Source organism: Dendropsophus ebraccatus, chromosome 2 (assembly GCF_027789765.1).
Source record: "Dendropsophus ebraccatus isolate aDenEbr1 chromosome 2, aDenEbr1.pat, whole genome shotgun sequence".
NCBI classification, from domain to species: Eukaryota; Metazoa; Chordata; class Amphibia; order Anura; family Hylidae; genus Dendropsophus; species Dendropsophus ebraccatus.
In genome coordinates, this window is record NC_091455.1 from 28,235,486 (window position 1) to 28,262,494 (window position 27,009).

A 27,009-nucleotide genomic window follows, 5' to 3' on the forward strand; every position below is an offset into this window, starting at 1 on the left:
AGACTTTCCTTTATGACCTGATCTCTGTTTATAGTCTCTTCCTGTCTTTGGCTTCAAATCTTTGGCAGATAATCTGTCAGATAATCTTTCTGTGTAAATGGACCCTTACATAAGCAAGAGTGGCTGGGAACTGTAGGGTCAGTGCACTTCAGGGAAAGGGTGTCCCTGCTTGACAGTATTCACTGCACTCAAGGTCTATTTACACAGAAAGATTATCTGACAGATAATCTGGCAGATAATCTGTCAGATAATCTTTCTGTGTAAATGGACCCTTACATAAGCAAGAGTGGCTGGGAACTGTAGGGTCAGTGCACTTCAGGGAAAGGGTGTCCCTGCTTGACAGTATTCACTGCACTCAAGGTCTATTTACACAGAAAGATTATCTGACAGATAATCTGGCAGATAATCTGTCAGATAATCTTTCTGTGTAAATGGACCCTTAGTGCCTCAGCTTCAGGGGTTACACCTATAGATAAACCAGTTAAAGTGACTCTGTACCCACAATCTGCCCCCCCCCCAAAACCCCTTGTACCTTCGGATAGCTGCTTTTAATCCAAGATCTGTCCTGGGGTCCGTTCGGCAGGTGATGCAGTTATTGTCCTAAAAAGCAACTTTGAAACTTGCAGCCCTGTGCCAAACGGCCACAGCCTAGATTGTGTATGCATTAGGCTGGCACAACCTCTCTGTTCCTCCTCCCCGCCCTCCTCATCATTAGGAATGCTCCAGGCAGATTGCCTCCTATTCCTCAGCTGTGTCAGCACGGCACATGGGCTGGATCGTTAAGGCATCTGTGCAATGTTCAGACAGGAGAAAATGTTCCAGTGGCATTCCTAATGATGAAGATGGTGGGGAGGAGGAGCAGAGAAGGTGTGCCAGTCTAATGCATACACAATCTAAGCCCCGGCCATAGGGCACGGGGCTGCCAGTTTAAAAGTTGTTTTTTAGAACAAAAACTGCATAACCTGCCGAACGGACTACAGGACAGATCTTGCATTAAAAGCAGCTATCCGAAGGTACAAGTGGTTTGGGGGGGTCAGATTGTGGGTACAGAGTCGCTTTAAGCTGTACTGATTGGAGGTGTGCCACCTGGCAGCACTTATTATTGACGCTATTCCTAAATGGGATATTGGCTCTTCAGAACTTTTTGGACTTGGGTATCGGAAGAGAACACTAAGCAGTCCCAGCTCTAGAACGTTTTTACACAGTATGGGGTGCTTTATAGGTATGCTAAAAAAACAAAAAAAAGTGCATTAAATATCACCTTTTAGCGCTCTCAGAAAACATGGTGGCATATTTATTAATCTTGGCATACCTGATAGCATTGTGCCAGTATGTGAATTTAGTGCAGCTTGTGCCGTGTTCATCAGCCCCGCATACATTGTTTGATAGCCGCAGGGCAGCAGCTGACTACTGTAAATTATAAGAATATAACAAGTCACCAAGGAGCTCTGTGACCATAAAAACGCAGAAGGCACAAACTGAGTATATATGGGTCACTGTACTCTCAGGTGACTTATAGTGATTGCAATACACTGTTCCAGTATTGTCATTTATTAGTTAAAACTTAAAGGGGTACTCAATTGTACAACATAACACAAATCCAATCTACCGCGAAAAAAAAAAAAAACACCTCAGTCTGTCTATTAAAGGTGTATGACAGAAAAAAAAGTTATTTTCAAATCAATTGAAGGTTATATAGATTTGTAAACTACTTCCATTTAAAAAAAAAAAACTCCAGTCTTTCAGTACTTATCAGCTGCTGGATGTCCTGCAGGAAGTAGTATAGTCTTTCCAGTCTGACACAGTGCTCTCTGCTGCCACCTCTGTCCATGACAGGAACTGTCCAGAGCGGTAGCAAATCCCCATAGAAAACCTCTCCTGCTCTGGACAGTTCCTGACATGGACACCTGCAAACTTGTTCTTGTGCAACACAATATAACCTTTCCACTTACCTGGTTGCGCTCATTGCTATGTAGGTGTGCTGCATTAAGAGGCAATGCATACTGTACTATATGCATCACTTCTAACCCTACTGCACCCTACATTCACCCACAGAATGTGAGTGACGAATCATACAGTATAGTATGGATGCCGTACAAAAATAATAGAAAAATAGAAAATAATAGAAGAGCATACACAGACTTAGTGAAAATAATAAAACAGATTTATAGTACAGACGTGTTTCGAGGTTACACAACCTCTTCTTCAGGTCCAGTCTACCAGTACAGTACAGTACAGTACCAGTTGCACTGGTCAGCGCCACAATAAGCATGGTGATCTACATCAATATATAACATGCCATGCAGAAAATAGAGCGCAGCCAGCTATGTTGGTGGGCACAATATTGGCATATTACACACTGCAGCTGCTGAGGAACCTCTTCATACTATATATCATAGCAGAAAGCTAAAGTGATCTGGAGCAGACAGTTTGAGTAGAAAGTAGCTCCTATATATCACAACCGCTTATATCAGTCTTATGTAGATATTATTTACAGTCATGTCAACGGAAAATTAGTTATAATAGTTATCATAATTATTCTCCATCTACCTATATAATGAATGTGGGCTGAAGTATCACCGTAATCAGCTTAGATTCATTGTGCCTAATATAGTCAGTTACCATATATACAATTAACACGATTCAACTAGAAGAAATTAGTTCTATCCCCCCCCCCCTTATTATAGTGAAGCTTTATTATCACTTGCTATAAATAAGCTGAGCTGTTCCCAGGTGATAGGCTTGTGGCGTGCCCGGGGGTAACATCGGATTTACCGCTATGAGGTGTGAAAACCTTGTCTGAAACGAGGAGTAAAAATAAATATTCCGGCTGAAATGTCACCCGGTGATTATAAAACAAGTGCTAATACAAGTCAGTGACCTTGTGGCTAATATCTACTATATCAGGGTGTTATAGCTTACACATATACTGTAGCCTTGTCTGAATAATGTAGTCACTCACTTAGTTGTCTTGTGAGGTGTATAGGATTATTAGGAGGGGGGATAATGAGGAGGGTTTCAGCTTATGTCTATGGTCTGTGTAGAATATGTACAATGCATATTCTTTGTATAGACTTCTATCGAGAGGAGTGGGCTGTATGTGTCGCCTCAATACTGTATATTGGGGGAGATTTATCAAACATGGTGTAAAGTGAAACCGGCTCAGTTGCCCCTAGCAACCAATCAGATTCCACCTTTAATTCCACACAGACTTTTTGGAAAATGAAAGGTGGAATCTGATTGGTTGCTAGGGGCGACTGAGCCAGTTTCACTTTACACCATGTTTGATAAATCTCCCCCCATTGTCTTTACAGAGGGATCCTGCAAAAGTTATTGGGGAGTCATCAGACACAGTGCAGTAGTCAATCGTAGCAACCAATCAAAATTCTACTTTCATTTTTAAAAAGGCCTTGGAATCTGATTGGTTGCTATGGGCAACTGCTCCCTGTCAGTGATATGTGAACTTGTATGGAATACAATCTTGTCTGTCCACAGTCTCTTATAGAGTCAGGATGTATAAGTCTCACCAAGCTGGGATTGGTTGCCATGGGAAACGGAGAGAATCTTGATAACACAGCGCCATAAATCGCCCCCATAAAATACAACTACAAATACAAATACAGCTACTTGGGTACTTCAGAGAAAAAACTATTAAATCAACTGGTGTCAGAAAGTTATAAAGGTTTGTAAATGACTTCAATTTAAAACTCTCAAGTCCTCCAGTACTTATCCGTTGCTGTATGTCCTGCAGGAAGTGGTGTATTCTCTCCAGTCTGACACAGTGCTCTCTGCTGCCACCTCTGTCCATGTCAGGAACTGTCCAGAGCAGTAGCAAATCTCCATAGAAAACCTCTACTGCTCTGGACAGTTCCTGACATGGCCAGAGGTGGCAGCAGAGAGTGCAGTGTGAAACTGGAAAGAATACACCACTTCCTGCAGGACATACAACAGCTGATAAGTAGTGGAAGACTTGAGATTTTTTTTTTAGAAGTAATTTGCAAATCTCTATAACTTTCTCACACCAGTTGATTAAAATTTTACTGCTACCGTAAGCACCTCTATGTGTGTGTGTTTTTTTTATATAGACAATCCCTTTAACAGTAAGACATAATATATATATAAAAAAAATAAATAAATAAATTATATATATATATATATATATATATATATATATATATATATATTGCATGTAGAGATGAGCGAACTTGTGAAAAAGTAAGGTTGGCATTAACCCGAACAATCAGCTTTTGAATTCCACTACCTGGAATACATGGATATAGTCATAGGCCATGTTCACACGGCACATAGGACCGGCCGTTCCGTGACCCTGCTGGGGCATGGAACGGCCGTTCTCTGAAAAGATCATCCCTGCTGGTACCGCAATACCGGGCGGATGATCCGGAGCCGCTCACTTCATTGTGTGAACTGACATGGTTTTCTATGGCCGCAATTCACTGAATTGTCAGTTCTTTGCGGCGGCGCTTGTGATCCCGTTCGGAGCGTATACGATGTGTATACGCTCCGGCCGGGATCCCATAGAGCAACACTCGTACAAATGTACAAGCACATTTACTATGTGTGAACATTGCCATAGGCTGTATCCACCTACTCCAGGCAGTGAAGAAAATTCAAAAGCCAATCGGTCAGGTTTGTGCGACCAGAACTTTTGCAAGTTTGCTCATCTCTACCTCTATGGTTATACACAGTAATTCATTGTGACTTCACATGAGTCTCCTGGTATTGCACCAGAACACATGAATGTGGATTATATAGAGACGTTAAATGCATCCACAATAAACTGGGCTATGCTTACAAATGATGGAAGACAGTAAGTTCTTCTCAGAACAGACGGTATGTGCACAGCTCATTGCCATCACACATTCACATAACACTGAGGTAACCTTGCAGACGCTCTTAGGAAATGTGTTAATTGAACTGTACAAAAATAGTTCTGTACAAATGTAAAGTTATTTTCTTAGTTTAGAAAGATTTTCCTGCATGAGCTGTGAATCCAGTGACCAGCTGATCATCACAAACCTGGCTCTTATAATCTGTAGTGATCAGCTGATCATCACAGACCTGGCTCCTATAATCTGTAGTGATCAGATGATCATCACAGACCTGGCTCCTGTAATCTGTAGTGATCAGATGATCATCACAAACCTGGCCCCTGTAATCTGTAGTGATCAGCTGATCATCACAGACCTGGCTCCTGTAATCTGTAGTGATCAGCTGATCATCACAGACCTGGCTCTTATAATCTGTAGTGATCATCTGATCATCACAGACCTGGCTCCTTTAATCTGTAGTGATCAGCTGATCATCACAAACCTGGCTCCTGTAATCTGTAGTGATCAGCTGATCATCACGGACCTGGCTCCTATAATCTGTAGTGATCAGCTGATCATCACAGACCTGGCTCCTGTAATCTGTAGTGATCAGCTAATCATCACAGACCTGGCTCCTATAATCTGTAGTGATCAGCTGATCATCACAGACCTGGCTCCTATAATCTGTAGTGATCAGCTGATCATCACAAACCTGGCTCCTATAATCTGTAGTGATCAGCTGGTGTATAGTGTTCAGGCCGGCCCTGGTTGGTATTCTGTGCATGAAACAGTGTCCTTATGGTATAACATATAATGCTCAAATAATACAATCATATAGTGCTCACATAACATATAAGGTGTCTGATTCCGGTGCAGCTGTCTTATCATAGGTTTGGGCACCAAGTGAGGGCTCATGGATGCCAGCTCTGGGTGCCCAGGCCATGAGCACCAGTGGTGGGCCTGCAGTAGTAAAATGTGATGCATGACCCTATGTGAGTGCACAGGTCACCTACCCTAGGCCAGATCTAGCCAGCCAAGGATAGGGCAGCTAGGGAACTACTTGTAGGTAACTGCTGTGTCCTTGCTCCTAGTGGGAGGTCCTGGGCAGGGATAATGTTTTAAGATGTCCAAGTATCTAAAAGTGCACATGAACAAGGGTTATATTCATTGCACAACACCCATATAGTGCACCTCCCAGTAAACCCCTTAAAGGGGAACTATCAGTAGGTTAGAGGAATGTAATCTGCTGATAGCCCCTTATTGTGCAGGAGATGCCAAGGAGGAAGTCAGGGGTGTAGCTAGGATTCACGGGGCCCCATAGCAAAAAATTTTAAGGGGCCCCCCTCCCCTACGCACAACACAAAGCACTGTATATATATATATATATATATATATATATATATATATATGCTTTACTGCTGGTGCACTGAAAACCCCTGACCTCTGCACGAGGTCTACACATTTTCCTTTCCTACTTGATTGCCAGCTGAAGAACAGAGGTCAGAGTTTACCAGTGCATTGAAGCAGAGATCTCTGTCTTCTGCTTGTTAACCCTTTTTTGTGTTGCAGCATGTAAATAAACATTGGGTCACTTACACAATGCAGTACATAAGGGGTTAAGCAGAAGGACACACGCTCTTACCTTCTCCCCTGGGCCCCCCTCCTGCATGGGCCCCATAGCAACTGCCTACCCTGCCTCTATGGTAGCTACGCCACTTGAGGAAGGTATGTCTCTTACTTTCATCCTTGCTGCCTTTCCGGTGCATTGACATGTTTGCTCCATGGTTTGGTAGGACTGTTAGGAGCACTGGGGCTCCATTAGGAGCACTGCCCCACCTACATATCGCTGATACGGCCCACCAGGGCCAGAGGCGGGACCAGGGCAGAGCGGCGCTCTGGGGGCGGTGCATTGCTCATTTGCTCACAGGAGTATGCTAGCATGGCACAAGTATACAACAAAATTGTAGAATAGAAATCTCTTAATGAGATAAAGTCAAAATGTAATAAAATGTTCTAAACAAATAAAATATATAGCTTAGTGTCAAAAATAAATGAAAACCAAACACTAAGCAAATATCACATAAAAACGCACAGAACTACATGGAACCTGATGAATGAATTACAGGTTGGTTAGTGTGAAAAATAAATAAAACAATGCTTAAAAAAATGGAACTTTACTTTATTCTTCAATGAATTTTTTGCTTTATGTCATGTATAACTTTAATGGTCGCCTAAATATCACAGTGTTGCTGTAAATTGATAAAGAAGGCAGCAAAACTATATGGCTGTAATATGTTACTAGACACTAGCAGGGACTTGCTGTAATATTGCGTAAAATCGACAGTTTTTAACAGTAAAACGACTATTAAAATCTATACCTATAGGGAGAGATTTATCAAACATGGTGTAAAGTGAAACTGGCTCAGTTGCCCCTAGCAACCAATCAGATTCCACCTTTCATTTTTCAAAGAGTCTGTGAGAAATGAAAGGTGGAATCTAATTGGTTGCTAGGGGCAACTGAGCCAGTTTCACTTTACACCATGTTTGATAAATCTCCCCCTAATAGTGCCAAAAGGTATAACTTGTTGCTCCTTGGCTCCCATCCAAAACTGTATAACAGGGTCCCATGTCTACCTTGTGCCATATATAATACCAGTATTTTCATATATGTGGCAGAGGGTCCTTGCCCCCCTTCCCACCCCAACACTTTGAAGTATGAGGGCCACACGAGGCCAACAGTTGGGCATCCATTCTGTGGTATAAGCAATATATATGCCAGGGGGGCGTTACAATCCATGCTCGTAAATATATTGTAGGATTAGTAGTAACATAACATAGACAGGCTAAATATACAAATGTACTCATTGATGGTATACACAGTAGATCTCAGTCAGCCCATGGCCGCGTCTCTGTATATCCGTCTGCCGTGACCTCACACGACACAACCATGTCACCGGCTGCCAGACTCCCTGATTATACCAGATAATTACATAGTCAGGAGCTATGTGCACCAAATGTTACAGTACAGTGGGAAACACATGGCAGATGAGAAATATTTCCTTTATATACTAGTCCTTTTTTCTATTCTATACACATATATAGTGTGTGTGTGTGTGTGTGTGTATATATATATATATATATATATATATTTATGAAAATGAGTTGATGCAGGAGTTTCTTTAGAGAGAACCACAAGGTAATGGTATTCTGTGGATCAGTATGATTGCAGAAATACCAAATATACACCATAAAATAGTTTTTTGTGAAGGTCTGTCTTTTGTGGGGTGAGCTACAGTTTAATAACAGAATTTTGGCGTAGATGCAATCTTTTCATTTTCAATAAAGGGGTTATCTAGCGAAAATCTTTTTCTTTCAAATCAACTGATATCAGAAAGTTATATAGATTTGTGATTTACTTCTATTAAAAAATCTAAAGTATTCCCATACTTATTAGCTGCTGTATGTCATGCAGGAAATGTTGTTTTATCTTCAGTCTGACACTGCTCTCTGCTGACATCTCTGGCCGAGACAGGAACTCTGTCTCGGTTTTCTATGAATTCTAATAGAAAACCTCTCCTGCTCTGGACAGTTCCTGTCTCGGCCAGAGATGTCAGCAGAGAGCACTGTGTCAGACTGAAAATAAAACAACATTTCCTGCATGACATATAGTAGCTAATAAGTATGGAAAGACTGGAGATTTTTTAATATACTTTAATTAATACTTTTATTATTTCAATCTCCTACAGGTCTTAAGGTCCCCATACACCTTAGGGCCCTATTTCACGGGACGATTATCGTTCAGATTATCGTTAAGTCGTTCGAAACTAAGCAAATCGTTCGGTTGAATAGCCGTTAACGATTAACGACCGATCGCTTAATAAGACCTAGACCTATTTTTACCGTTGCTCGTTTGCAAATCGTTCGCATTGAATAAGACATCGTTCGGCAGTAGTGACGAACGCAATAGCGACGACAAGACGACCGCAAGAAAGATTATCGTTCCATGTAAATGGGTAAACGATTTAAGGTCTTTCGCAATAGCGGTAGTTTGAGATCGTTTATCGTTAACAGTAATCCGAACGATAATTGTCCCGTGGAATAGGACCCTTATAGACTTTGATTGTCCAAACCCACCGATCGTGGTTGATTCGGCCTTCAGTCTAAGGTGTATGGTGGTTCAGTCCTGAACAACCACCAACAGCTGATGTCGGTGGTGATAGGAGTCCGCCTCGATAGAAAATCATGGATAATATCTGGCCATTGTATCACTAGTATATGCTATTTCCCCCCCCCCCTCCCCCCGGATACCATTCTGCTAAATGTGTCTGTATCTGCTTTTCCTCTGCCTAGCTGCAGTGTGGATGCAGAATAGCCTCTATACCTGGCTCCTATACACTGTATACACTATTAACAAGATCCTGCAATCCTATCTTACTGTAGCAAACCTTCAGAAGTTCAGAACAGCACTGGGCAGTGCAACATGTGAATCCAGTGTTTATCTGCACTTTGCACAGGCTGTTTGTCTCCTCTTCCTGCTCACTCATCCCTTTCAGCCCCTCCCTCCTCCATAGGCTATAATGGGCAGTGTCACTTTGTTTCTCTCTGCTGTAGACAGTGTTGCCTTGATAATGAACAGGTATGAAGCAAGGAGGAAGGTGAGAAAGCAGCATTGTGAGTACAAAACGAAACTCTTTTGCCTAATAAAACCTATGACAGAATGTCTTATAATTACTTGTACTATTGATTTCTGCAAAGTTGTCTGAAATGACAGCTACACTTTAAATGGGTGCAGGTGTCAGCAGCAGTATCCGCCTTGTATTGGGTAGGCCACGTCCTGAGCCCACTTCCTACTCTCTGTCCCTATCTTTGATGTCCTTGTACCTTAAGGTGTCACTGTCATTTAATGTTTTATTTTTTTTTCAGAAATCAATAGTAGAAGCGTTTTTAAGAAACTCTGTAATAGGTTTTATTAGGCAAAAAAGCTTCCTTCTGTACTTAGATATCCGTTATGCAGACTCCCCCACACGCACACTTCTTATCTGTGCATTATCAGGCAAAGCCATCTTTATTACTGAGGAGCAAAGTGAAGATGGGTTTGCTGAGTCCATTAAAACCTATGGGGGGGGGGGGGGTCGGGAGGGATCAGTGAGCAGGGAGAGCAGACAAGCAGCTGTACAGTTTGGAGACTGTCTGGGCACATAAAACGCTGTATTCACAGGTAAGAAAGGTCAGTGCTAGTCTGGGAGCTTGGTAAGATAGGATTGCAGGATGTAGTGTTTTGCAGGGCTGCCTTTTCTTCTCTGTGTTCACTCACTGTGTCCCCTCGACCCCTCCCCTCTCTTATGGTTGTGATGTGGGCAGGGCTAAGTAGCAAAGCGGCTACAATCTGTTATGACCCCAAAGATGAACAATTTGATGGTGTGGACACTCCATAGCTTCTTCGATATGCTGGCCAGCAGAGGTCACAGGAGTCAGACCTCCCACAATCAAATCCTAACCAGAGAGGCCAGCAGTATTTAAGTATTGGGAAATCCTTTAAATAATTCATCAGGTAAGATATTTACTTTAGGTCTGTCCCGAGAATCGTGGCTGAGATGCAGTGACCACCATCACAGACCAAACCTCAAAAGAAATTAGCACTGGTCACCGACCGTGTTATAACATGACCCTAGATGTCTTGCACAATAAATCTGTAGGGAGACAACCGCCAGGATGTGGGTAAATGGAGAAAAGTGAAGGACATTGTCTTTGCAGCACTGGGAATATGTTATTCATTGAGCAGGAAGCAGAGACTCAGCATTAAGTCATATTCTCCGAGAGAACAGGAGACAAGTGCATCAAGATGATCAATACTGTACCAAGGGCAGGAAGAGAAGGGGGATGGGACAACGTCAAGGTTAAAGATCAAGATGAAGGTCTTCGATGCTTGGGTTATATTTGAAGATAGTAAAGAGATGTTTAGTTAAGATTTTACTACAGTATTTGTTTTTGATGCCGTAGGATTTTCGCCTTTATTAATGGATATTATTTTAATCCATTCTTGTCTGCCATAAGCAACTAAGGAAGTCAGACTGGAGCACTGATAGATAGATAGATCAGTGACGTCTGTATAAATGTAGCTGTATATCAATATAATTTTTTACAGAATCTTTTTGGATCTTTCGCATATATGTATGCTTTTTGTTGCAAAGCAATGAAAAGTTGACATGCTCATGTTCAGATGGACCCTCAAAGCCATCTCCTCTGGTGGACATGAGGATTCAAAGTCTAACTGGAGAGGTGAACTATATTATTTTTGTACTTTTAAAATTATTTTATTGATTATAAAAAAAAAACAACACTTTTTTTGTCTTGTATATTTTTATTTATAATTTTACATAGTCATACAACTTCCCTTCATATAATACTCTATGATGTGATTCCCACTATCAAAATTGACTCCCTACTGCAGAAAAGTTTGGGCCATTAGGTGTCAAAGTGTCCTACAAACTACCACCCACTGCCTTTTGTTGGGGGAGTTCAATCTTTAGTAACAGAGAGACCAGGATGGAACACAGGAAGTCAGGGAGGGGCTTAGCTACTGCTATGCGCAGAAGAGGAAGAAGGCCAGCCTGAGCTGTGTAACTGCAATCTGTAAACCTGACTGCCTTCTACAGAGGATCCTCACTGTTCTAGAAAGGTAAATCAAGCTTCCCTCATCTCAGCAGCACTTTAGTGTAACACCTAAACTTTCATGTAGGCTCATTTAGCACCTAACAAAGCCAGTGCATCAGTAACCTCTTCTCCCTCCACACATCCATAGTCCTGCACTGTTAATCATCCATCAAAAACACAGTGCCAGCTTGTTTGGTGCGGTGCACTTTCACCAGCCCTTTGTCATGGCATAGCTGAAAAAGTAGGGGCTGCGCTATTATTGGGCCAGAGAAGTAAGGAAAGGAAAGAACCTGTGTGTCCACTACTGGCAGATAGCCCAGCTTTGTTTCCACCTCTTAGGAAAGGTAAAAAATATAAATAGCTGTGCACTAAGGAGGGGGCTCTCTGGACGTTCAATGATAACAGTAAAATTTCCATGTCACCCCTCTGTTAAATCATTTAGATTTTTAAAATCTTTTGATGTAACAGGTACACTTTGAACCAATTTTTTAAAGCCCATTCCCAATGCCATTTGTTTTAAAGCTCGATATACTATTGAGAACATAGACATATACTGGGTGGTCGCCACTGCTTAGGAATGAGCACCAAGTCCATGTCCTTATGTCATGTCAGGCGTCTGAAAGCTGGTAAACAGGGAGAGGGGCTAGTAAAAAGCAAGAGTGCTAATCCATGGAGCCCTTTTCAAATTTTAAAGGGATACTCCAGCGTGGGGGCTATTTTTAGATGTGGCCGGGGAGGAGGTGGCTGAAAAAAAAGACGTCCACTCACCTCCCCAGCTCCAGCGGCAGGTCCCGCATCGCAGCGCTCCGATGCCCGGTTCTCGGCCGCTGCCTGGTCTCTGACGCGGGCCCGAGACGTGACGTCTCAGGTCCGCTCAACCACTCAGTGAAGGAGGCCACCTCCTCCCCGGCCACATCTAAAAATAGCCCCCACGCTGGAGTACCCCTTTATTAAAAACTGTATTTTTCTATGCAACCCTCGTCTTCTAAAAATTGGCGTAGCTTAGAGCTTGGCTTAAAAAAAAAAAAAAAAAACAGCGCCCCCCCCCCACCATATCACAAATAGATGGACTAGGCCCACCCACTCTCCAATTTATTTACATATGACTATTCTGTGGCTTAAGGAAGTCGGCACAATTGGCTCATGATAAAAGAAAAACGACTTTGTATCTACCTGGCTCCAGTCCAGTTCTCAGTAGCGTTTTATTTATTTATTTATTTTCGTGCTGTTTTAATTTTATTAGATTTTTATTTTATAATTTAATAAAATCTGTCATTTGATAAGTAAGAGAATACATTATACATCTAGATATTTAACCACTGGCTGTGAATTTTTATTTATTTATTTATTTTCTGTTCGTTCGTTGTGTATCTGCGAGCCAAAAATATATTCTGGCACATCTGTCTGCCAAGAGCCATGTCCTGAAATCTGTGACTTAGACAGCTCACTCTTGCAGGATATTGTTTTCAGGCTCTAAATAGAGGATCATGAATAAATAATGAAGCCATTGGCCTAGCAACCTGTGTCGGCTTATGTTTATCCAGTTAATTATATTTGCATAAATTAATCTTAATGAACAAATTATAAGCCGGTGCGGGAAAGTAAATTTTGTAGATGAGCCTTATTTCAAATAAAAAGCATTACTTGTTACTTTATATCTACGGGAGAATGAGCAGATCATGCCAGATTGTACGTGGACGGGAATATAGGCATCTCTTCTCGGGGTGAGGCATCTCAAGCTGAAAATGCAAAAAATGATTAGTTATGGTGCCAATATTTTTTTTATTTTGGCAAATTTCGATTAACAGATTGAGTTTTATTTTTATATCAAGTGATTCATTATTGAAAAAGTATCTGTCTTAAAGGGGTTATCCAGCGCTACAAAAACATGGCCACTTTTCCACCCTCTCATGTCTCTAGATTGGGTGGGGTTTCAAATTCAGTTCCATTGAAGTAAACGGAGCTTAAAGGGGTTATCCAGCGCTACAAAAACATTGCCACTTTCCCAACTCTCTTGTCTCCAGATTGGGTGGGGTTTCAAACTCAGTTCCATTAAAGTAAACGGAGCTTAAAGGGTTTATCCAGCGCTACAAAAACATGGCCACCAGTCTCCAGTTCAGGTGCAGTTTGCAATTAAGCTCCATTTACTTCAATGGAACTGAGTTTCAAAACCCCTCCCAAACTGGAGGCAACAGTAGGGGGAAAGTGGCCATGTTTTTGTAGCGCTGGATAACCCCTTTAATTGCAAACCACACCTGGACTGGAGACAAGAGAGGGGGAAAAGTGGCCATGTTTACTCAAAATAATTTCTAGGCTTGGTATCCCTTTAAATTTTTTTTTTTTTTCTTCTTTATGAAGTTGTTGCATCTTGTAATTGGGCGAGGGCATGCCTATATACACTTAATTCCCCTGGCACAATAAATTGGAATAGGTACTTTCACTAATGAACCTAGCGAGCGGGTGTCAGCTATATGTTTTATGCCGAGTCTGAGCACTTTCTTTAATTAAACCCATAAAAACATTGATTAGACCTGTCTCGGCTTCCACCGTGAATACATTATTTTGAGGATTTTTTTTTCTTTTTCATATTGTGTTTATCCAGCACTTGTACTAGGAGATGACAGGCCCCGTTTTTTTACATACTTGGAAGATGATTTTGTCTAGGAATGAATGGATCATAAAGTTACAGTGACAAGTGGTATAAATCAGGGAAGCACTCGGAGGACATTGTGCGCGGCAGAAAGATAGTCAAATGTGTCTTTTAATTCATATTTACTAGTAATATAGTGTGGATGAGGCGGGAGGGCTGGAGAAGCCTTGCTTTTCGGTGCACATTTTTGGCTCGGAGGGTTTGCTGCGTTATTAGTATAGTCCTTATTGTAGGACATATGGGTCTTCGTATTTAAAATTGATGAGATTCGTCGAGTTCTGTAAAGTTGATGAGATGGAAGCAGGCAAGCGTAAGGATCTAAGTGACTATGACAAGGAACAGTTTGTGATGGCTACATGAGTCATAACATCGCCAGAGAAGATGGTCTTTTGTAGTGCCGGACTGGCCCAGCAGAGGAACGGAGAATCCTCCGGTGGGCCCCCAGCTTTAGAACCTGCACTAACACTGACTGACATGTTGTTTCTCACTGGTTTTTCATTTCCTTTGGTGGGCCCCTGGTACCCTAGTCCAACACTGGTCTTGTGGGTTTTTCCTGGTATTTAGTGTTTGATACCAAGAAAAAGTAGTCAAGGGAAGGACAAGAGGTGAACTAGTGACTATGCCCGGGACACCTAAGCTTAACCCCTAGTCGCACCAGGAAGTTACAGTACGTTCTGGCGTGGCTAGGGGAGTTCAGAGGGGGGGTTGCGTGGCAAACCCCGCTCTGAACCGCCGTGTTCCCGTGTGCTATATAAAGCCCGGGACTGCAGCTATTAGCGGGCATGGTCCGATCGCCGTGCCCGCTAATTAGGCATTTAGATGCATCATGCAGCTGTCAAAGTTGACAGCTGCTTCTAAATGCTAGCTGTCCCCCATCATTGGTGGTATAGTGGGGGGATCGCCCCCTTACGACGTGATCGCGCAGGTGCAATCTGTAGCGGGCCGGGGTCTGCACCGTAATCCCGCTCATCCTGGCTTGGCATTCTATTGTTTTCTGCTGCAGCAGCGAAGAGCAATAGAACACTGATCTCATCAATATATGCAGTATAGCTATACTGCAAAGATCTCTATGGGAGATCAGTGTAGTTATACTAGATGTCCCCCAGGGGGGAATAACCCTAACCCCAGGGGGAATAAGCCCAACCCCAGGGGGGATTCTATTATGTGTGTAAAAAAAAAAAAAATTTAAGTATTAGAATAGAGTGATTTTAAGGAACATATATTTTAAAAAAAAAGGTTTTAATTTTTTTAAAAAGCCATCTAAAATAAAATAAGAGTTACACAAGTTACATATCTTTGTAAGAACATATTGAGGAACATATATAAGAAGTCAGGTTTACCCCAGGGCGAACGGCATAAAAACAAAACCTCCCCAAATAAAAAAAATTGTTGTTTTTTATTTTCAATTTCACCAAACATATCATTTTTTTCTGGTTTGACGGCATATTTTAGGCAGAAATTACGTCTGCTATTGCAAAGTACAATAAGTGGCGCAAAAAATAAGGGCTCATCTGAGTCTCTAAATGAAAAAATGCAACTGCTATGGCCTTATATACATGAGGAGGAAAAAAGGAAAGCGCAAAAATGAAAACAGAGTCTAATTCTTACCCCCTCATCATTTGCCCCCTTACCCTAATCCTCATCCTGCCAGTATCCTATTTACACTCTTTCTACCTAATTTACACCCTCTGCATCATCCAGGGGTAGAAACAGACTGCAAATAGCCCCTGTGCAAAAAATGCTTGGACCTTCAAAGCCTAACCATACCCCGCTTCCCCCCATACCGGACCTTTCTATGCCCCTATATAGTAATTTCCCCCCCTTCTGTGCTTCCATATAGTAGTTAGTTCCCCTACATGCTCCCATATACTGGTAGGCCCCCAACCAGCCCTGTAGATGTAAAAATGAAAGTGTTATGGCTCTTAGATGGCGAGGAGGAACACTTTTTCAGTGTGACCTGGACATCTGTGCATCAATGGCCTCAATGGTAACAACCATATTTATAGGCTGTGTTCATGGTACCTAGAGGAACTACCATTAGAGGCTTCATTGAAAGTACCAGCAAGATAAATAGTGCAACATGGAGTGCTACTCCTTCCTGAATCCATCAGTCCAGTAGCCAGTAGGGTCTGTTGGTCACCAATAATGGCACTGTGATCATTGTTTCCGTTATAACAGAAACCATGACATCAGTGTGAACAGAGCTTTAAAAGAGACCCTGTTAGTAGGATTATGCTATCTTGGAGTAGCATACACTAATGACAGAGAAGCTTAACAGAATGATGTATCCCATTGTTATGTGCAGGTTTTTTTGGAGATATCCTCCTGAATATAGTAGTCCTCTCTATAATGTGCATGAGCCCAGTAGTCCTGGATATTCATGAGAAGCAGAAAGCTCCGCCTACCAGCTGCTGATTGGCAGTTGTCTATCCATGCTGTGTATAGACAGCTGTCAATCAGCAGCTGGAGGGCGGGGGGAGAGGTGTGGCAAGAATCCCATTTTCCTGCATATTAGGAGAACGGCTGAACAGAATGATGTAAGTAATACACCCATCTGTTCAGCATTTATATCACTAGTTTAGGCTTCTCTCATTTAAGGCCGAATAAACCTAGTGACAGATTCCTTTTAAGTGGTTAATTATTGGCTCGGAACTTATGATGTTAGTGATGAATTAAAAAGCTTCATGCTGGTTAGGTAGAATGTAAGATCTTATATACTGTATTAACACCTAGAGGAATGTGATAATAAAGGACCATCTGTTTGTGATGTGACCTTATAAATTCTGTACGCACAAAGGATGCAAGCACATTCAGACTGTTTGCATTTAGATTGATATATTCATCATCTGGTTACAACGTAGTATTTACCGATTTTCCTTCATATGAATAATATAGCATCACATGGCAAAAAGAGTCACCAAAGTGTTACCATGTTTTTTCAATATTTTGTGTATGGAGGTTTTCATGAATCCATAGATATGGGTTCATTTATTTAGCTTACACTGACTTCTGTGTGAAAATTCTGTTCAAGCAGCATTAACTGGAACATGCTATGTTTTTTTTATGAATAACACATAAAATGTATATAAAAACTACATATAAACATATGGCATTACCTTAAAGGTATAGAAACCTCTATTGCGTAACCTAAATACTGTAGTACAGTGTTCTCTGCTGCCACCTCTGTCCGTGTCAGGAACTGTCCAGAGCAGTAGCAAATCCCCATGGAAAACCTCCCCTGCTCTGGACAGTTCCTGACATGGACAGAGGTGGCAGCAGAGAGCACTGTCATCCCCAAGGAAGCCGTTTGGACGGCAGAAAGTGTTGGGTGTTCCTGTCCCCACCTGACCCTTTGATCTGGACCACACATAGTGAACTCTTATCTATATTCCTGTGATCTATACACTGCAGTATTGATCAGATTATTGTATATGTGATTGTATATGCAATTCCATGTGATGTTGTCTAGGGCCGGGTTTGTTTTGGTGTATCCCATACTTGAACCCAAGTAAGATTAGTTGTGGCATTAAGTGATATTAATGTTCGGTAGTACTGTATTTAGGACTTGTCTCTCTGTTTTACTGCTCCTGGTTAGATTTTTTTGTATAGAGACTTCATAAAGTATTGGTTGATGTGTTACCTGTTTATGCATATGCTTTCTTTCTTTTTTGGTGTTTCTTATATGTTGCATTTTTGCTACTTTTGCTCTGCATGAAGTCCCACCACTGAGTGATGTCATCACCTCTGACCAGCCACTCCAGTGGTCACCTGTGGTGTCCCACCATGGGAGTTACTGGTTTATACATCCCTCGCAAAAGTGAAAGTTTTAATGAAGTTGTACCTAAGTTTTGCCACTAGATGTCGCTACTATTTATCTATTGTAATTGTATATTGCACAGCTCCAATAAGAGCTCTTTTTCTTCTCCACCTATCTCTATCCTTTTCTTTTCTCTGCACTTTCTTCTCTACAACTCACAGGAGGTATTACACACCCTGTAGGAAGTTGTCACATGGGGAGAGGAAGTACACACGCACACTTAGTCCAATGTAGTCTAGTCTGGAGTGTCGTAGTGGATGGACACACATGGGATACGCAGAGACTTTCTTCTTCAAAGCAACACTTCTACCCAAGATGCAGTGCTATACTACTCAGGAGAGGACAAGTCAGAGATTACCTCAACCCACGCCGTGAATATTTCTAACAGTGCAGGACAGTATTGTGAAACAAGAGGAACTGATCCAGATAGAGTACGTAGGGTTGTAGCAACTTTTCTCTATCTCGCAGTGCAGGTGTAACCAGGTAACTTGGCCACCTTGCTCAACTCAGGTAACGAGGTCTGGGGCTAGTGTCACCCTAGGAGGACGGGTCAACTGACACTGTAGGGCAACAGGTGGTACAGCAACAACAAAGGTCGAAAGGCGGGCACAAGTAGTCTTCTATTCTCAAGTATTCTTCAGTATTCTACTTCTTCTAAAGTTCCGGCAGAGCACACTTCTACACCGGGTTGGGACTCTCAGCTCAAACTCCTTTCTACCACTCTAAACTCTCAGCACAAACTCCTCTCTACTGCTCTAAAATCGCTCTACTTCTCAGCACACAACCAAGTCAGCACAGCTCTTCTGCTCCTAAAGCTCTTAACGCAGATTGTGTCTAGTCAAGTCAGAAATCTATTATCAGCTACCGTATTAAGTAGTCCTGAAGTAAAGCAGATTTTATTTATGGTAACAGGACTGATTATTGTTTCGGCACCTACACAGTAGTTACACCATCCTTGGGTCATCTCCCCTTTCTGTGGGTGGTGGTACCAATAGTCCGGGTGGGTCACAACTCTACTCTGGACCACCGTGATAAGTATCCAAGGGACCCATCACAGCCCGGCAGGTCACCAACCACAGGGGAAAGGGTATAGCCAGCCACCTTAAAATAAAAGCAGGTGTGCCCCTATACCTGTGTGCCCAACCGGCACTGGTGTCACGACAACCTACCATCTGGCTGAGCTATATTCCGACCAACCACCACAGTGGTGGCGTCACACAATACCATCTGGCAAGTGACCAATCGTCCACCACTAGCGTACACCACACATCAACATCTCCCAAGATTTTTATTGGAACATTTAGGAAAGAATTCATTGTGTTTACAGCATGCTGCTTTGTTATGGATGATGAAGCTAGATGAGCAGACACGGAATAAAGAGAGCAGGTGCTGCAGATTTACTGTGAGCAAGCAAGTTGCAGGAGTGCTGTGGGAAAGGATTAGAAAGATGGGAGGGCAGTAAAGGAGAACTGAGAGAAAGCATTCTGGGAATTGTAGTGTGGAGCAACAACTTAATCAGGAAGTAACACAAAGACATGGTAGAGGGGAACATTACATACTCACAAAAGACATCTAAACTGGGGCAGGTAGGTAAGCAATGCTATATGCATCTGCAGCATTTTTTTATTTTTTTCACCTGACATCAGACTGCCCCTTAGAGTAATAGCATAAACAGTGCCACATCTTTCATTTCTATGAATTTTTATTCAATTCATATAAAATTTATTACTCAAAGATATCTATAGCCTTGTTTTCACCAATGTACTGTACGTTCTATTATTTATTATAAATTGCAGTCCCTTCTGCAAGGGAATAGATTATTTATATTGTCTGTGTCCTTTTATTGCTAAAATTCAATAAATGTTTCCCAAACCATAAACCACAAACTAAATAATATTATTGTAAATATTTTTTTTAGTCACAGTCACCTATCACTATCAGATAGGAATACGTTTCTATATTTTATTATAATTAAAAAAAAAAAATGCTTTGCCTTTTTTTATTTTTATATATTTTTTTTTTAATCTGATCCTGATTGCTTCTACAGGAGAGCAACTATCAGTCACCGCTTCCCTAGGTGATGACCTTGACATATATATATTACTTTCAGTGAACTGTGCCTGGTATCCATGAAATACATATATATACGGTGTGTATGATGTATATACATCATGGCATGTTAAAAAACTGTAGATGGGAAGGCTCTAAAATCTTCGCCATGTTTTTTCTGATGCAAGAACAATTAAACAGGCAATGAGACGTATTTACACTGGCAATATAATTTTATTTGCAAATATATGCTTGTTGGCTTTTTGGATTGTCACTATAAATCCAGCATTGTTACTGTTTCTATAACCTTCACATCACAGGTGCAGCCATTATTGTGAACCCCAAAAAATGACATCACCTTTAAACGAAGCTCCACTTTCAGAACCAATTTATTGAATTGTTCAGATGCATGTTGTTTGTTTCAGGTTATACTGTGATATGGGCGTACATGAGGAGTTGCACTATTTCTGGCCATCATATAATTTTTATATTCCATTTTTGCTCCAGTTTTTCCCTCTGCAGGTTCTATCTCTAATTTTCAGTTCTTTCTGATCTGGCGAGTGTAGACTAGCTGCTATGATGTCTCCATATACATTCATTGTTTTATGCAATTTGTCAGGATAGACTCTCATATGGGCATACATAAGTAGCTGGACTATTTCTGGCTATTATATAATTTGTTTATGGTATTTTTCACTGCCGTGAATTTAGACTAGCTGCTGTCTTCATACATGTGTTTTTTCATGCAGTTTTTCAGGATAAACTGCCCACACATGAGTGGCTGCACTATTTCTGGCCATCATAGAATATGATTATGGCATTTTTCACCAGTTTTTTCCTCTGTGCTAAAAACAGCTAGTCTAGATTCACCATTATCTAGTGAATCTAGACTAGCTGCTATGATGTCTTAAGACATGACACATATATAGAAGATCTTGCTCCCCTAAATCTCTTTAGCAACACCTTCAGAAGTATAGGCAGCATGTAGGACATTATAGAGATGAGCTGAGCAGTATAAGCTGTGAATACTGTATGGGCGGGATATAACACTTTTACAGCCTCACCCATGTGTCCTACTCTTCAGCTCACTCCTCCTTCCTTTACCCTATCTATAGACGCCTATAGGCAGATTTATTGTGAATGGTAAGTTTAGGGGGGAAAAATAGTTAAAAAAAAAGATGAGGAGAGAAGGCATTTTCCTCTAATAAGATATATTACAGAGTTTCCTATTTGTGTGAACTATTGAGTTGAACAAAAGTTTGTTGAAAGGTTAATGGCCATGGGGGGAGGGGGACCATGCAGATATGGGGAGAGCTGTCCTTGGCCAGATTTGATCCCAGTTAAATAAAATCATGTGAAGGTGGAGTTTCCCTTTAAGAATTCAAGCTTGTGTTTTTTTCTTATTTTTCTGCTTTGTCTCTTCAAAACATTTAATCAAATTGAAGCTTTGTCCTGAATTTGCCAGAGAACATTGAGGCTTGAGGTAAATATGCCACTATTATAGTTTTTTTGAGAAGGTGCCAAGACCCATTTAGATGGATTTAAGCAGAAAGCATGAAAAAAAAAAATCCAAGACAGATTTCAGGAAGACGTATAGCTTAGTGTTCATATGGATGTTCTTGGCTCGCATCCGCGATAAAAATAGAGCTAGACATTACTCAACTGTACTGAGAGTCCTGCGCAGAGTGAAGGTGCCGAGTGCCTTGCATATAGAATGCGATATAATGTGAATCAGTACAGGGGAAAATGATGTAATGCTCGTCTGATATGAAGAAGCCACGCTGTCCGTGTATCTGCATGATCGCTGCTCATAGGCTATTTTAGAAAAGTGACATCATGGGGTTGTGTTTGGAGGTTATTAAGTATACCGTGAACCACGGAGGCCGCCATGTGGCCCATCACATATCCATGTTCTTATGAGGGTTGTCTGAATCAATTAAAACAATAAGAGTTGTGATAAACTAAATAAATTGGGATTGCTTAAACTAAATAAGGAACCTTGGGGGAGATTTATCAAACATGTTGTAAAGTGAAACTGGCTCAGTTGCCCCTAGCAACCAATCAGATTCCACTTTTCATTTTCTAAAGAGTCTGTGAGGAATGAAAGGTGGAATCTGATTGGTTGCTAGGGGCAACTGAGCCAGTTTCACTTTACACCATGTTTGATAAATCTCCCCCCTTGACTATATAAAGAGCTTTGAGGCCTTTTTTTTTATTGACCGTCTATATAAGAAGAAGGTCATCAATATTCAGCAACATTGTTGGTCGAATTGCGTGCCACTGTACACATGCCAGCCCTGCAACCTCCTCCCTTCCTACCAAACACAGCACCATACATTCAGCAGTGGCTGCACTTGGTATTGCAGCTCTTCCAATAAAGTCAATAGGATGAGCTGCAATACCAGGTACAGCCACTAATGAGTGTATGGAGCTGTGCTTAGTAGGGAATGAAAAGGTGACGGGACTTGAATGCGCGCAGCGGCCCCTTAAATGATCAGTTGGTTTGGATGCTGGGCCATCAGAAAGTGATGGCCTTCTCTTTAGGATTACCTATCAATCATATTGATGATTGACAAGGATTGATATTGATGTTCTGTCCTATGGGTGGACCATCAAAAAAAAAAGTCCTGGCTAGGACATTATATTTTAGTAAATGCTTGTATTAAAGTAGCAAGAGTGAGAGTAACTTTATTATTACCACATCCCTATTATATGCAGTGGGATACGCCATCAGAATTGTAATAATTATTTATTATTAGAGATGAGCGAACCTCGAGCATGCGAGTCCATCCGAACCTGAACGTTCGGTATTTGATTAGCTGGGGCTGCTGATGTTGGATAAAGCTCTAAGGTTGTCTGGAAAACATGGATACAGCCAATGACTATATCCATGTTTTCCACATAGCCTTAGGGCTTTATCCAACTTCAGCAGCCACCGCTAATCAAATGCTGAATGTTTGGGTTCGGATGGACTCGAGCATGCTCCAGGTTCACTCATATCTATTTATTATGTATTAGTATTATACATATGCATGCTGTATGCCATAAGCAACCATTTCTTTTTAGTAAGAGTTTTGCTTTTTTTGGTTTTCACATACTATAGCTGATATTAAATGACTGTCCTCCCAGTGGAATATGAATGAGTACCTACAACCTTCCTATATTACGACGATTTACTCGTAATTTCTCAGCTCATATATATTATCATGTCACTCTATAAATAGTTTGTAATAAAGCGTGCAGTAGACTGGAAATCAATACCGTGCCCCTGAAATATTACAACGGTATAAGTTTCCCTTTCTGCCTCACATGGTACCTGGGGTGAATATGTAGCCTGGGTAAATTGTTCAGTTGCACAAAGACCCAAAGGGGGAAAAGGGCTACAGGGGATTTAAAGGGAATTTGTCAGTAGTTTTATGCTGCCTTCAAGGGGGCAGCAGAAACTAGTGACAAAAATGCTGAACAGATATTAATTATTACAATATATTACTTACATTATTCTGTTCAGCCGTTCTCCTAATATGCAGGAGAATAGGATTCTTGCCATCCCCCCCCCCCCCTACAGCTGCTGATTGACAGTTGACTGCCTATACACAGCATGGATAGATAACTGCCAATTAGCAGCTGGTGGACGGAGTTTTCTGCTTCTCATGAATATCCAGGACTACTGAGCTCAGGCAAATAATGGAGAGGACTTCTTATTGTCCATGTTATTCAGGAGATATCTCCAAATCAGCTGCACAGAACAATGATACAAGTGACACATCATTCTGTTCAGCTTCTCTGTCACTAGTTTATACTACCCTTAGATAGGACAGCCTAAGGGGCCTATTCCACGGAGCGATAATTGGCCGAATCGGCCGATTATCACTTGGTGGAATAGAGAAAACGATAAGCTGATGATCGTGTCATCAGCTGATCATTTATTTAGGCCCAAACCTTAAATCATCGGTCACCCACTGCGCATCGCTGCGTAGAATAGCGATGCGCGGCGGGCGACCGATGATTCAAGCAGCATACATTACCTTGCAGGGCCTCTCCTCCACTCTGTCTTCATCCCGATCCCGCGTGCAGCAGCAGCAGCTTCTGTGCCGCCTGAATGAGCTGTCAGACCACCCAGCCAATCACAGGCCGGTCTGACAGCTCAGTCAGACCGCTCCGGAATTGATGCTGCGAGCGGGACCGGGGTGAAGACTGAGCGGAAGAGAAGCCCTGCTAGGTAATGTATGCTGCAAGGGCTGCAAGGACATTGGTAACGATGTCCCTGCAGCCCTCGCTAAACGATCATCAGGCCGTGGAATAGGCCCAGTAAACGAGTGCCGATCTAGCAGATCGGCGCTCGTTTACATTATTGATGCTGTCCCCCACTTTCCCCAGGGGTTCTGCCACATGTTGCACAGACACCGCATTTTGCCAGTCACAAAGCTTAAAGACTTATACAATTTCCATAACTGTTCTTCATGAGGAATGCGTGTTCTTGTTCGTGTTCTTCATGAGGAATGCCACATTGCTCTAGTACCGACCTATCTCTCCAAGAACAAAGTTATGAGGCAGTAAAAAATCCATTATAATCGATTCCTATCTCCAACAGCATTATCTATCGGAGAGTTGGGAGGTTCCCGTACTCCTTATCCTGGTGGTCGAACCGGCCGCCAGCGGTGGGTTTGGCTTACTTTAGTATCAATTGTATATCGTCCTTAAGGGCTGTATTACATATTGCTTAGTATGGGGCAGCCAGCTGCATATAGAATTGCTGGATCATTGGCGCAGCCCATTACTTCTGTCATTTGTCGGCCACTCATGCCCTACATGTAGAGTAATATGCGGCCAACAATAATTTTTAAACCTGTTAAAACCCTAACACTTGTTTGTCAGCAGTTGGCCTACTACACAAAGATTTTTTGACTGATATTGGCCCCATACATTGGGGCTCTAAGTCATCGCCAGAGCCTTTCTGTGCTCGACTCATGGATCTCCAGTTTTAGATAAAGGAACAAGGAGCTTTGCGGCCTTCAGTATAAAAGTTCACTCATTCATTACTAGTGATAAGTGAACTGGCTGAACGTTTGAACATTGGCATTTGAAGCCCGATAGATGAGAAGTTGGATGCAGCCCTAGGGATACCAGGAGAACATACATAAACCTATGGCTCCATCCAACTTCTCCAGCCATCAGGCTCCATCCAACTTCTCCAGCCATCAGGCTGCATCCAACTTCTCCAGCCGAGCGTTCGCGTCTGGCTAAACCCGAACTTTCGGCCAGTTTGCTCATCACTGTTCACTCCCCTAGATAGAAGATAGTTAACTAAATGTCTGTAAAATGTGACAGGCCTGTGTTATTAATCATTTTTGTTTTTTTTCTTAGACATCTTCAAGAGTCATGGATAAAGACTTCTATGATCTGTAAAGAAATCCATAGCTTGCATGGAGCTCCTTCAAATCAACGGTCAACCACAAAGACTCGATGAGTGCAACAATGTGGACTGGACTTATAACGTCAAAGATCCCAAAGCCTATTGCTATGAAAACCACTGCGTGACCTCTGCCCTGTCACCAGATCAATACGAGTCCATATCATTGGCCACATCTGATGAAGTGTCTTATCCTAAACTATCCCAAGACGATCATGGCAAAGAAAGAAGAAAGGTGTGCTGCGTCGAAGAACTGGAGACGTCTTTTACTTACATTGATGAAAACGTGAACATAGAACATGGCATCCATCCATCGTTGAAGAACGGCCACAGGCACCAACATCACAGCTCCGATAGGGAGATCCAACAAGATAGCATCCAAGAAGTGTCTATCATATCTGATGATGAAGCCACCTCAGAAGCTTCCGGGAAGTCTGTAGACTATGGCTTCATCAGTGCGGTGACTTTCCTCATCACCGGGATTCTTCTTGTCATCATTTCATACCTATTCCCGAGAGACAATAGATCAGATCCTGGTTCCATCTCAGCAAGAGAAATGGAAAAAATAGAGAAGAAAAATGCGATTATTGGGGCACATTTGGACAGGTGCGTGATCGCCGGACTGTGCCTTCTGACTCTTGGAGGTGTTGTATTGTCAGTGTTATTAATGATATCCATGTGGAAAGGTGAACTGTACAGGAGGAAGGCATTTGCCTCTAAGGACTCCGCTAAACTCTATGGATCCATTAATTTTAACCATTCCAAGTCTGGTGGAACTGAAAATACCTTGGTGCAAGAAGAAACCATCGACGTTGTGAATTAATGTTTCCTTGTCTCTTTGATCACTTGTTTCAATAGATTTTCATTGTCTGCTAAAAAAAAAAAATGCTGTAAATCGACATTTGAAATACAATTTTTTTTTACGTTTTGCTTTCGGAGTTCAAAAACATCATGTCATATACTGGTGTGCAAAATAAAAGTTATGAAATAAACATGTACGACTCTATATGACGGATATTAACATTGACATGGGCACAGATTTCATTACAAAGTGGAATAGAGATGTTAAAATGTTCTGGGCAATGTTCTGTTAGCTTGGGGCTCCTACTCCATTAGTAGTAGGCTATAATTCTGGTGGACCCAGGACTTCTATATTATACATATGGCCATTCAACCGGAGTGAAAATGAACAGCTGAACAGCTGATACCCGTAGGAAAATCAGCAGGTCAATGGGAACCAGTGTCAAGGTGATCAGGTGATGGCCACAAAACATGTCAAGTCAACAGGGTTGTCTGTGATGAGACATATTCCTTTAGGCTGGAACTACATGGCCTTATTGGTCATGACACATGTTGTATGGCCAAAGCTTGCAGTGTTGCCTACATCCCATCCTAACATAAAATTTACTACAACTCGACAGGCACCAGAGACTCAGTATTGCTGGATTTCTGAGGACTGTCGACTTGCAGCAACTTGTGTGCAAACATATCCAAATGAAGCAGAATACGTCACTTCAAGCAGGGGAAAAATCAGCTTTCTTTATCACCGATATGGACAGAAACAAAAAGTTGACTAAAGATGAGCTTAACTGGAGCATAC

The 27,009-nt window shown here is 41.8% G+C and overlaps 1 protein-coding gene across 2 annotated transcripts in view; it reads left to right on the forward strand.

The window, feature by feature from the left end:
- TMEM74 (transmembrane protein 74) overlaps positions 1-26,236 on the forward strand; it is a 40,189-nt gene extending 13,953 nt beyond the window's left edge. The window contains exons 1-2 of one of the 2 annotated variants that reach the window (XM_069957199.1): positions 20,041-20,099; positions 25,364-26,236. In XM_069957199.1, coding sequence (XP_069813300.1) covers positions 25,423-26,232 — 810 coding nt within the window. In that variant the 5' untranslated portion in view covers positions 20,041-20,099; positions 25,364-25,422 and the 3' untranslated portion in view covers positions 26,233-26,236. Of the gene's footprint in view, positions 1-20,040; positions 20,100-25,363 lie in introns of those variants that run through there. The other variant, XM_069957198.1, reaches the window with a different exon arrangement.
- Positions 26,237-27,009: the final 773 nt, after the last annotated feature.